Here is a 13,509-nt window from a genome sequence, read left to right on the forward strand (position 1 = left end):
CGAGGTGCCGGAGCCACACCTTACCGTGTGCCCGACAGGGCGAAGGGAGCGACAGCAGGTTCGGTAGTTGCCAGGGAAACCAGCAGAGGGGCTCCATCAGCCGCTGGGGCCCGGGGCAAGCGTGCGGGGACTCAGTCGTGGGAGTCAGCTGTCGGCGAGGCACATGCGGGCTGGGCAGGGCATGGGCGGGGAGCAGGGGGGCAGCATCTCGAGAGGCCTGACCACTCGGGGGTGGTGGGCACGGCTGCAGGGGGGGATTTAACATCTCCGTGGCCTCTGAAGCAAAATGCACGCTTCTTTGTTCTAAGAGTTTTACCATTGCTTACACACGGGGAAGGAGAGGGCGGGACAGACAGGACAGGGCTGAAACATACACATCGCCATATGTGAAATAGAGAGCCTGTGGGAATTTGGACACAGGGAGCCCAAACCCAGCGCTCTGCGACAGCCTAGAGCACTGGATGGGATGGGCGGGGAGGGCGGGGGTAGGCGGGAGGGAGGCTGAAGAGCGAGGGGACATATGTACACCTGTGGCTGATTCGTGTCCATGATTAGCAGAAACCAACCCAATGATGTAAAGCGATTATTCTCCAGTTAGAAATAAATAAATTTTAAAAAGAACAATTTGACCGCCAGAAACTGCAGAAAAATGCACGGAAGATAACACACAAGAGCTAGCCCCGGGAAGCTATGAAGCTCACTGCCACGCCCTGGGACCCACGACGCCTGCATCTCTCTGAGACAGCATGCAGTGCCATGTTTTAATAAAACAATTTGCCCGGGAAACATCCACCTCACCTGATCTGTAGCTTTTCAGCTACAGAAACCTCTGTGTCAGGCTTCCTCCACACCACTGCTGGTCGGAAAGAGTTCTCATGACTGCCTCTGGGTCCTTTTGCCCCTAGCCTGCCTCACTGCCCATATTTACACCTGTAACAGCTGCTCAGGCTCCCTCTCCTCATCAAGGATCATGAGAGGCACTCCATTCAAGGGGAGGTGTGCAATCTGGTGCCCCTCAGGCAGGTCAAAACTCTCAAAATCTAATGGATTGAAGGGAAAGAATTTTTCTATTTCTGGATAGGTGTCATCTGAGGCAGGAACCGAACTTTTTGCCTTAACAGTCTTCTCAGTAATCTTTTTGGTAGAGAAAGTTGTCTGTTTCTGTTTGAGCGGTCCATTTGTCTTAACTGATTTTTCTGTAGCTCTGTGGACATTTCCCAAAGCCTTTCTGGCAGTTTTTGGTAAAGCTGGTGGAGCATCAAACATTTTGCCAACACGTGGTGTTGACAACAGCCAGACAGCCAGACACCAAGCCGCCGTGCAAGGGCAGATCCCGGCTCTGAGGAGCTCCTGGGATCTCACAGAACGCCATTTGCGCATCATCACGGAGCCTGCCTCCACTTTGCTCTCTTACCATATCTGAGGCTTGGGAAGCCTGTGTGCACGACAGATCAACGGCATTTTAAGTCTTCATCACTATGCCTCCTGGTGCAGCTTGCTATGCTGATCACAGTTATGACTCACCCTAAATTCTTAATGCTCCATTTCAGCGCAAAGAAATGGCATTCTTATGGAAATGTAACTCTTACCTTAGCCCACCCAACAATTGCCAATATTCCAGGAGTTGTAGATTATAAACTCAATCAGGACACAGATTCTGTCTGCCTTGAATTTTACTATATTCCCTAAAGCCTATCTTCATATCTATATACAGATAATGCTTAATAAATGTCTGCTAAATTGTTGTTGTTACTTAATCACTAAGTTGTGTCTGACTCTTTTGCGAACCCATGGACTGGGGCCCACCAGGCTCCTTTGTCCATGGGATTTCCCAGGCAAAAATACTGGGGTGGGTTGCCATTTCCTTCTCCAGGGGCTCTTCCCAACCCAGGGGTCAAACTCATGTCTCCTGAATTAGCAGGCAGTTTCTTTACCACTGGCCCACAGGGAAGCCCATCTGCTAAATACTGAGTAGAAAATTGTTTTGCAGATTTTAAGTGTCATTCTTGCCTGTGCCCTCCTAAGCCTGTGCCCTCTGCACACACACAGACACACACACACACACACACACTTTCTCCTATTTGCACACATAACACATTCTTGGTGATACTTAAATCTATGTTTGGCTCAAGGCACCAAGACAGTTATCAGTGAGAGAAAGCAGAGACCATTTCTCTAGAAGGATAAGACAAGAAATCTCTCCCTTGGCATTGTCTCAGGAAGGGCACAGCCCTCATCCCACTCCAACTCTGTCCCTGACTGTTCTGAGAACCCTCCCCTATTCGCTTTCTCTCCACAATTAAAGGGAGGAATTGAATTTAGTCTCGTCTTTCACTAGTACTCTTGCCTGGAGAATCCCATGGAGGGAGGAGCCTGGTAGGATTGCCTGGAGAATCCCATGGGGAGGAGCTGGGTAGGCTACAGTCCATGGGGTCGCAAAGAGCCGGACACAACTGAGCGACTTCACTTTCACTTTCACCATTACGTTTGCTTCATCAAGTTTTCCATAGAGTAGTCATCTCCTCCCAAGGAATTTTTAGCCATTCCAGACTAAGCATCTGTATCCCTTTATTCTAATCTTCCTCTCCCATAAAGCCTTGCCTGTTTCTCTTCCCTAACCAAACGGCCAGTCTCCTTTTGTTTTTCTTATAATTAACCCCACCTCTAGCCCCATCTTCACCCCCACACATGGTCCCTAGGGCCCCTCCATAATGATTATACTTTTGCTTTGTTTAATTACATATTTGCTTCACAACTAGACTATAAAAGTCTTGAGGTAACACCCTGTCTTTTCATCTTCATATTCCCTCCCACATATGCTATCTCCAATCAGAAATATAGTCTTCTGTTTGGTCCCAGAGCTGCTGTTTCTTTCCAGCTTTGATCTGTCGAAATAAATATTATTTGGAAGAAAAATCTAAAAACGGAAAAACAAATGAAAGTAGGCTAACCCCATGAAGGTAAAATGTTCTCTGAGAAGTGCAATTGGAAAGCTCTGGGTTAAACACTACTTGAATCCTGTGAACTGGAATTCCTTGGACAGTTCCTTCTCTCCTCCCTCTTGGCCCCACACTTTGGTTTTGCAAAAGCAGCAGAAATCTCTCCACAAGCATCACAAGCACAGCAGGGTCATGGATGGGCAGAGACGGCAAAAGTATATTAACAGCGTCCTCACATTGTGGCCCCTGGATAGAAGGTGACTCAGTGGTAAAGAATCTACCTGCCAACGCCAGAGACTCAACACATGCAGGTTTGATCCCTGGATCAGGAAGGTCCCCTGGAGTAAGAAATGGCAACCCACTCCAGTATTCTTGCCTGGAGAACTCCATGGACAGAGGAGCCTGGCGGGCTACAGTACTGGGTGTTGCAAAGACTCAGACACAACTGAGCAACCGGGCACACACATATCACTGCATACATTCGGTTATGAAGAAGGTGTTTGATAATATTCAGGAAAGAAAAAAAAAAAAAAAGGAAGAAAGGAAAAAAGGAAAGAAAAAAGAAAAGACAAACCTTACATGTGCATATGGCTTAATATCTAAGAGTAATTCACATCCATTCTTAGAGCTGACCTTTACAATAGCTCTGTGCAGTAGGGTGGTTAGTTATAATCCCCCATTTCACAGATGAGGACACTGAGGATCAGTATTTGAATTACTTGCCTGAGGTCACATAGCTCTAAATGGCAGACCCAAGTCTCAAAACTAGGTCTCCTGACTCCTAGATCCAACACTGCCAGACAAGCTTCAAATCTTCAAGGAAGGCCTGAGGAAATGAAATTTCTCTAAAAACATTTATTTCTCAAATAGCGCTAGTAGGCAAGGAGGGTGGAGATCATGGAAATGGTCCTCTGAGGGAGAGAAGACTAAGAAATCTCTTATTATGCATTCCAAGGTGATGTCTCAGAGAGCCATATTTAGGTTTGGAGTGCCACTGAAAACCAGAAGTGTTTTTAGTCAATTGTTCCAAATTTTACCTGAACCGAGAGTCTCCTAATAAACAAAATCTGCCCTGGAGCAATGGAAGTCTGTTCTGTCAGCAGCACTAACTAAAGGGGAGAAACCATTTTATCCCAGACCTTAGCAGTAAGGCCAACTAACCACTCTTTTATCTATCACGCCCTTGTGGCTTCACGCATCACTTCTACAAAGCAACTGATAATTTATGCAGTTTCCTTGTATAAGATCTTAAAGAATTTCCAATGTAAACCTGCAAGTTTCCAGGCTCTGCTACTTAGGAATGTAAATTATTTACTTGTTTGCCTTTGATATGTTGTTATTTTATCTTGTTACCAACAATTGGGATTTCCCGGAAGAGAAAATTGTACATCTCTCCTACGAAGATACATTTTAATAAAGCATAAAAATTTTCAACCCTCAATTATTCATAGTTGCACAGGGAATACTTAAGATTCCATTCACCAGCAAGAATCTATGCAAAGATGTATGCATGTATTTTGTTGCCCAGGGGAATAGCACACACAGCCTTCAGATTTGCATAGCCATAGAGGTTGCTAGGTCTGAGATTACAATGCTCTTCAAATCATCTGACATGTCCAGCATTTAAAAACAGTTGTTACATACATGGATCTGAGATGAGAATGACAAAATTCCTCATGGTGTCAGAAGAATGCTATTTGCTAATCTAAAAAACAAAACAACCGGCAGTTACTTGGACAGAATTCATACCTGTTCGGGTGATAACATTCTGGTCAGGTGAAAAAACAGGAAGAGACTGTGGGGAAAGTGGTAGAGATCTGGGAGCTTGACTAGGACACCTTGAATTAATAATTAAACCAATTTCTGAATACCAACAAGCCTAAGAGCGAATCCACCAGAATTCAAAAGTCTAAGGATGCAGGTAGCCTAGGATCTGAAATAGGTGATCTTGTGATGCTTCTGCCTTCACTCACTCACTGATAAGCATCAGGTGGGTCCTATGGCGAGGAAACAAGACAGACAAATACTTGGGCATCAGAAAGCCCGGAGCAAGGATGATGGAAAGGAAACTGTTTCATCTGGGTGAGAAGCTGAGTATCTAGAAGCAGGTGTGACAGTCAAGGCTGGAAGGACAGTTCAGGATTATGTCTTGGGTCCCCAAGCCACCTCCAGGTTCAGTGGTTTTCTAGAAAGACTAGAAGAACTCAGAAAAGTGATTGTACTCACGGTTTCAGTCTATTACAGCAGAAGAGTGCAGAGTAAGATCAGCAAAGGTCCCCAGTGCACAGGGCAGAGCCCGGGAAAGACGCGGTACAAACTCCTCTGCACTCTTGTCCTGGGTGTCTTCTCCCGGTGGAGTCCCCGGGAAGGCACTCAATCTCCCAGCAAGTGTGTGACACCAGATGTGAAATGTCACCCATCAGGAAAGCTCACTCAAGCCTTGATGTCTGTGGTTTATGCCGGGAGTGAGTCACAGAGGCCTGGAGCATTTCTGACCTGCCTTAGTTGCCCTGTCTGCAGCCCTTGCAGAGGTCAAACTGCTACAAAGAGCACAAAGCAGCCACCATAAATCACATCGTTTGCCACCCTGTCCTGTCCCGGGGCCCCAGGGATACCAGCACTCCCTTGTCGGGTAGGTATTCCGAAGGCTTAGGGGCAGCTCCTAGACACTGGGAAGGATAGCTCTTTACTTAGAATGTGTAAGGTTTGGCCACCTCAGGGCTGCTAGTGGTTGTTTAGTTGGGAAATTGTGCCAAACTCTTTGCAACCCCATGTAGCCTACTAGACACCTCTGCCCCGGGATTTCCCAGGCAAGAATACTGGAGTGAGTTGCCTTTCCCTTCTCCAGGAAATCTTTCCGACCCAGGGATCAAACCCACATGTCCTGCATTCGAAGACAGATTCTTTACCACTGAGCCTGGACTGTAGCTCTCAGAGCTGCCAAGGTAAACTTGTATCACATAGGAACTAAATCATGGAGGGCGCCGTGGGAAGCATTAAATATGAGATAGGGTACAGACCGCCTAACCCAGCAGCAGAGTTTACAAGAGTTAGCAGAGACGGGGTGGGAACTAAGGCAGAAACTCCAAATCAGTTGTATTCATCCACATAAGATAATGAGATGCCAAAAAGCATGAGGACTGAAAGGGGCATTTTCAAATAGAGGGATTATATGATGAGATCCATGTAGAGTTCAATTGGGTAGCAGTGTGTAGAACCACATCAACTCATCATAAACAGGAAACCCTCAATTCCAACATAAAACCTTCCCAGCCAAGAATTCAAAAAATTCCTGTTACTGCCCACTATACATGCATAGAAAAGATCCCAGTATTTGGAGAGAAACTGTAGTATTAAAGTTGAGCCCCTGAGAAGATTTTCAATTAATGTGTCTAAAATGATCTTCTACTAAAAATAAGTATTGTCGTAATATAATAAGACAAATTTTTTCATGATTTTTTTTCTTTTTTGGTGTGTTTTGCCGTTCTGCCCATTCTAACAGTCGGGTTTTTGTGCCCAAGGACTTAGGAAACAGAAATGGCAGTCCCTGGAAGAAAGACAGAGAGAGCAAGAGAGAGAGGCAGTCCCTCCTTCTATTTTTATGCATTAAAACCTTACACACTGGGGAAAATATAAAGAACATACACCTAAGACAACAAACCAGGCAGAAAATAGTCATAAGGACTAGTCAGCCTGCCCCAGCCTTCCCTGTCAATGGTATTCCACTAAAAGGAAAGGGGAGGCAGAGAGCACAGGGGTGATGTCGTGCATCCCCGTGGGTGGACTCCAGCATGAGCTCTAGGAGGCGGCCTGTGCTGCAGAGAACGGGGCCCCGTATCTTAGGCTGATCTCAGGAAGGAGACTTCAAACACACACACACCCTCACACATACAGTTCATTGCAGTCGGAGGATTCAGGTAGGGGCCTTATCAAACACACATTCATCAAAAAAGACTCTAGATGAGAAATTACTCCATGGCACCCAGACAGGTTCTGATAGATGGGGCCTTAGAGAACCTCACACATTTTGCAATACCTAGAGCATGGTATAGGAGGATGATCTGCATGTTCCTAAGAATGGCCGAGATGTGTCCCATCTGACAGCTAGACCTGAAGGCTCATGCAGATAGAAATAAGACATGTGTCCAAGGGACTCTGGAATGTGCTTCTGACCCAACTCTGGTTGGAATAATAGGAGTCTTAGAGGATGCCTGTATTATCACATGACAGAGAGGACTCAATGGGCCAACCTTCTAATGCTTTGTTACCAAATAAACCCTCTAGGATGTAAGGAAATCCAGGGAAAATATTGAAATATGATTCCCAAATTGAGAAGTAAATCTCCCATACCCTCTAACAGAGTAGCACATTAAAAACAAACAAACAAACAAACAAAACAAAAAAAAACTTGTCAAGTTATAGAAAAAGAGCTAAGCTCTACTTCTCACATATGTTGTGGGTCTAGACCTATTTCAACTATGAGATGCTTTTGCATCATGTAAAATGTGTCTCAGCTAGCACCCTGTGCCCACTGGTCTGCATCTCGTTGTGAATACTTATCATTTATGCATCAGTCTCACTAAGATGAGCTTCCTGTGAGAAGTATTTACATCTTGTATAGCTTCACATTTCCCATGGTGCTAGCAGAGTTATTGGACACCCAAACACCTTAGTGAATTTGATAAATGAATAAATGTTATCTTAGAAAAATGGCAAGTATGGGAAACTGAAGCTGGTGAAAAAAAAACAAACCACAGTGCTACCCATTATGTAAAGTGATCCTGTCCAGTCTCTGCCAAAATACCAGCTGGAATTTTTCAGGGCAATTTGACAGGCTTGGTTAGTGATTCTATGAATCAATGAGTTGTCCTAGATTTGTGTGGACATACTCAGGGAACCTAAGATAAAATGAGCCTGACCAAGGAGGAATTTGTATTTTTATGATGTGGGAAATACATGCTGGCAAGAAAAGGCCTTATTTTCACTAGAGTGTATGGAAAATACTCTCTGGGCTGCCAGGAATCTCACTCCCATCTCACCTTGCTCTCTTCTATAACCTGATCTCTCACAGGTTCCTAGTATGAAAGACTTCAAACAAACACACAACACACACACACACACATTTCATTTGAACCAGAGTATGCAGATTGAAGCCCTACAGAGTATACATTCGTCAAAAAAAGAAACATGGAAGAGGTCAAAGGAAGAGAATAAATGACCCAAACTGGTCAAAACAAAGCAGTGTCCAAGCTGCTTCTGAGCGCAGCTCTGACTGATGCACTGGATAAGAAGCAAAACTCCTATGCCATTTTGCAGATTGCTGAAAGACAAATGTAACCTTCCAAAGTTAAATATTGCACTTATATTCCCTTTGAGTCTATATTTAACTTTAATTTCTGATCAAACTAACTGCTTGTGGGATGACAGAAACTCATTATCATGTGAAAAGCATTTCTCTCGGTGGCATGTACTTGGAAGAGGGAAAGAATAGAACAGTCGCGTGAGAACCAGAGGCCCAGGTTCATGGTGAGCACCCTGCGCACGTCAGAGAGCTCTGTGACTTACTAACATACGCAAAACGCCTCCGTAACGTGTTAGGTGGGCATTTAGCTGAAAAAATTAAATACTGCCACCACGTGCCATTTGAGGAATGATCCAACCAGTTTTAATCAAGTAAGAAGGGATGTGTGCACTTTGCAGAATTTTAAACAAAGCTTAAATTAGACATGTTCCACCCTCCTCCTGTGACACAGCTTGAACTCACCCCAAAGCTGTCCTTCCACGGCTGCACACAGAGCTCCCTGCAGACAAAGGTAGTTTCACCGTTTCTAAAACCCTCAGGGCTCCAGAACTCTGTTCCAGAGTTGACAGTGGTGGTTTAGTTGCTAAGTCATGCAACCCCACGGACTATAGTCCACTAGGCTCCTCTGTCCATGGCAAGAATACTGGAGTGGCTTGCCATTTCCTTCTTCAGGGTATCTTCCCAACCCAAGGATTAAACCTGCATCTCCTGCATTGCAGACGGATTCTTTACTGCTGAGCCACCAGGGAAGCCATGGAAATGATACTACAGACCAAGAGAAGGTGTGGTTGTAAAGCTCATCATCACAGCATTAGAGCATTGGAATTGACATGAAAGACAACATAGGCCAACCTCCTGTTTGAGGCTGAAACCCTTTATTTATTGTTGCCAAGTAATCCGGCAGTTTCTGTTATTGGGGGTCAGGGCAAGTCACCCCAAAATATGCCACACTGGCACATTGACTGTTTTGAATTAAAGTTACTTAAGAAAGAGTCAAAGCAAAGGAGATACTCTGATCTTCCTTTCTCTCTCCTGTAAGCAGGAAATAAATCTCTCATGGGAAAGTTGCCCTGCCTGCATCTGGATGTAGAAAAACACTTGTATCGCCGGAGATAAGGAATTCAGGGCAGAAAAGCCTGTCTAACCACACCCTGTTACTTCTTTAATTTACTGCCCAAAGTCCAAAATCTGTTTAGAGTCTTCACTAATTCAGCACCCAGAATCTAAGTTTCTTTGTCCTGTCAGTTCATCACAAGCATACTGTTTGTCTAAAAAGTGTAAAATCTGCCCACTTTGGTCACTTCTTGAATCTTACTTCTATGAAATCTCCATGTGCATAAATTAAAATCCATCTCTTTTTCTCCTGTTAATTTGTCTTATATTAATTTTATTATTAGTCCAGCCACAAGAACCCAAAAGAGAAATTTCTGCCTTCCTTGACAGTGTGCTGGCAGAATACCCCTAAGCCGAATAGAGTCTCTTCTACCTTTTATTAGTGACCACTTTTTTGAACCCCTAAGTTACAACATAAGCCTCCACTTCACAGACAGTTATATTCGGGGAAGTCGACATCTGATAGTGTGACAGCAGCAGCAACCATGGTATTCAGTTAGCGCTTTCAATGAGCCAGGTGCAATGTTTTTACAAATCCAAAATTATGTACAAAGTGAATATTTATTTTAGAATGCAAAATGAAATCACGATAAATTGCAAATTTCTAAGAATGTACAAGTACTAAGGATATGACAAAATCCAGAAAACATACTATTTTTCTTAAATGATTTCATCATATATATCTCTGTCACACCTTTATCCTTCATGTTTTGGCTATATGCTCTTTGATCACCTATTCAAGTGACAATTTTGTAGTATCATTTTTGACGGTGACATCAGAATGCTAAGTTAGCTATTCTTCTAACTTGGTTGATTAAAATTTGTTTTTATTAATGATTTAGGAAATCTTTTTTTTTTTTTTTTTACAACTCCACGGCTCATCAATGGTACTGTCAGCAAAATTTTAGAACTGCTTTCACATTTGGGCAAATCTGGATCAAGTTTGCTACCAATCTTGTAAAGTATTTACAAGTATTTACATTGCCAGTATTTGCAGGTGTTTATAACTCTTTTCCTTTGAGCTAAGTTAGACTCCAGTCTAATTTCCAGTTCCATGCATTTCAAACATTGCTTCTTCTCTGCAACAGATGAAAAATGAAAGTGAAATTTGCTCAGTCTTGTCCAACTCTGAGACCACAAGGACTATACAGTCCATGCAATTCTCCAGACTAGAATACTGCAGTGGGTAACCTTTCCCTTCTCCAGGGGATCTTCCCAACCCAGGGATCGAACCCAGGTCTCCCTCATTGCAGGCGGGTTCTTTACCAGCTGAGCCCCAAGAGAAGCCCCTGATGAAAAGTAGACCCTTGTATATATATTGCTCAAGTCCCTCTCAGGGTAGAGGCCTTGCAAGGAACCCTTGTAAATGAGCTTAATTAACTTCTGGGTGGCCTGCCAGGTAGCCCTAGTGGTAAAGAATCCTCCTGCTGATGCAGGAGATGTAAGAGATGCCGGTTTGGTTTCTGGGTCAGGAAGATCCCCCAGAGGCTGGCACAACAATCCACTCCAGTACTCTTGCCTGGAGAATTCCACGGACTGAGGAGCCTGGCGGGCTGCACTCCACAAGGTGGCAAAGAATCAGACTCAGCAAGCCCGCAGACCTAAAACGTCTTGGTCTATGCCAGGTCCTCCTAAGTGCTCAAAAAGAAGCTTCTGTGTAAATCCACGCTGCCTATGAAGTAAATGCCACAGTAGTTAATAACCCCACCTATGTTTCAGATGAAAAAAGTCAGATTTAGCAAAATTGAATATCTCATAAAGCCAGGATATTAACACTCACCTAGGAAAACCCAGCCACTCTTCTTAACTTCTGTGATGTATTCCTTTAAGGTAGTTTCCCAAACACTGAAGCTCTCAGATAACTTTGCAGCCATCCTTGCATTCTATTCCCCTACCCCCACTTCCTACCCCCAGTTTTTACACACACACACACACACACAAGTATGCATGCACATGTATATTTCCTCACCTAGAAAACTCTCCTAGTTAGTTTTTTCAAGTCTCAGCTTAAACATTTCTTCTACCCTTAAGATTTTCCTATTTTATCTCCTGGGACTAAATATGGAATTTTATCATATGCTTTTTCTACCTCTTTTGAGATTTTTGTAAGATTTGTGACTTATCTCCATTAGTATGATATCTTAAGTTGATTTGTTTTTTCTCCCTCCCAAGTTATTGAGATATCATTGACAGATTGCACTAAGGAAGTTTAAGATGTACAGCATAATTATTTGACTTACATACATCACGAAATTATTTAAATTGATTTGTTTCTAAATGTTCCAACCTTGCTGTCCTGGAATATATTCATATTAGCCTTGAGGAATCTTTTTTCTTTCTGTAAAGCTAAAGTCAGTCTGCTAGTACTTTATTTATAATTTTTATATCTAAGTTTGTGAGACCCATTCGTTATTTTTGTTTCTTATTGTGACTTTGAATTGGGTATTGCTAAAGTCTGAATACTTTGGCCACCTGATGCAAAGAACTGACTCATTTGAAACGACCCTGATGCTGGGAAAGATTGAAGGTGGGAGGAGAAGGGTATGACAGAGGATGAGATGGTTGGATGGCATCACTGACTCAGTGGGCATGAGTTTGAGTGGACTCTGGGAGTTGGTGATGGACAGGGAGGACTGGCGTGCTGCAGTCCATGGGGTCTCTAGAACGTGAGAAATACATTTCTGTTGTTTATAAGCGATCCAGTCTGTCCTGTTTAGTTATAGCAGCCTGAGCAGACTAAGACAGGTTTTAAGAGTATGGTGGTGGTTTAGTCACTAAGTCATGTCTAACTCTTTGTGACCCCATGAACTGTAGCCCACTAGGCTCCTTGGTCCATGGGATTTCCTGCGTGAAAATACTGGTACGCTTCTTTAATCTGAGGACTACTCTCTCTATCATCTACATTGGACAGTTCTTAGCTAAAATCTTTCTGAATATTGTTTCTTCTTTGTTTTCCCTATTCCCTCCTTCTAGGATTCCTACCAGATATTCATATTAGACTTCATCATCCTACCCTCTCTTTCTATAATATTCACATCAACTCTACACACATTTTGGCTCTACCTTAAAATATATCCAAAGTCTTGTTACTTATATTTTCTTCTTCTCTACCCTGGTCCTAATCATCATCATCTCCCCCTTAAGTTTCTGCGATCAGCTTCTAATTAATCTCTTTATTCCCCCATTCTTCCCCTTACAGGTTACTCACAAAACAGTGGCCAGAAGGGTCCTGGTAGAAATGTTTTTCAGATCATGCAATGCCTACTCAAAACCCTCCAGTGGCTTCTCATTCCCCTCCAAGCAAAAATTAGCTTTACATTGGCTGATAGAAGGTGTTTTTCTCATCTTTTTTTTTTAAACAAGGGCAGCCTTTCCAGGGCCTCATTCTGCCCTGTCCTAGACTCTTCCACGGTTTCCACACGTCCACCTTTAGAATCTTGTTTTAAACGCCCTCTGTGTTTCTAGCATGTGAGAGTTTTCACTTCTTTCTTTTGAACTCAGAGACTTCTTTCTCTCTCTCTTTCTTTCTTTTTTGGTCATGTTGTATTTAGTATTTCTTTTTATCAGTAATAAGGCACTTTCTCTTAGCTCAACCCACCATATTGTGGTTAAAAAATACCCATTAAAGATTTTTTTTTTCATAGGCAAAGGATTAAAAACGATTTTAATTATACACATATGGTCACAATTTTACCTTAAAAAGATTGTTGGGAAATGTACATAAGGCCGCTTGTAAATGTACATCATGTTACTGTTATGTCTTATGTCCAGAGAAAAAATGTTATCATACAGATTTGCTATTACTTGGGAGTAGGCTATTCAAAAATACAGTACTCTTCTGTACAAAGAAAAAAAGTCACATCACATTTAATAAGATGGAAAAAGCATTGGCCTCCATGGTAATCAAATATCTCAGTCCAATACTTTCTATTATGCACAATACCCTGACTTCTTGAAAGTGATCCAAATCCTAGCATGTCCATATTAACAGAGTCAACAATTATGTTATAAAACAAAATGTTTTTCACAATAATAAAAAGAAACCTGGTTCATACTTCTGAAACCATATAAAAATAAAAAATTTTTAAAAATCGCTCTCAATTTGGAGAAATCAATTTACATTATACAACACTATATGCCAGGTCAGAGGGCAGG

General features: G+C 42.8%; 1 protein-coding gene across 1 annotated transcript; it reads right to left on the bottom strand.

Moving 5' to 3' along the window:
- Positions 1-924: 924 nt before the first annotated feature.
- LOC133068792 (securin-like) lies at positions 925-1,380 on the bottom strand. Its single transcript, XM_061159762.1, has one exon. The coding sequence runs from the start codon at positions 1,378-1,380 to the stop codon at positions 925-927; it is 456 nt and encodes a 151-aa protein (XP_061015745.1).
- Positions 1,381-13,509: the final 12,129 nt, after the last annotated feature.

This window comes from Dama dama, chromosome 2 (assembly GCF_033118175.1).
Source record: "Dama dama isolate Ldn47 chromosome 2, ASM3311817v1, whole genome shotgun sequence".
Lineage (NCBI taxonomy): Eukaryota > Metazoa > Chordata > Mammalia > Artiodactyla > Cervidae > Dama > Dama dama.

Bases quoted from the DNA above. Each gene is read 5' to 3' on its own strand.
- LOC133068792 (XM_061159762.1), bottom strand. From the start codon at position 1,380: ATGCGCAAATGGCGTTCTGTGAGATCCCAGGAGCTCCTCAGAGCCGGG.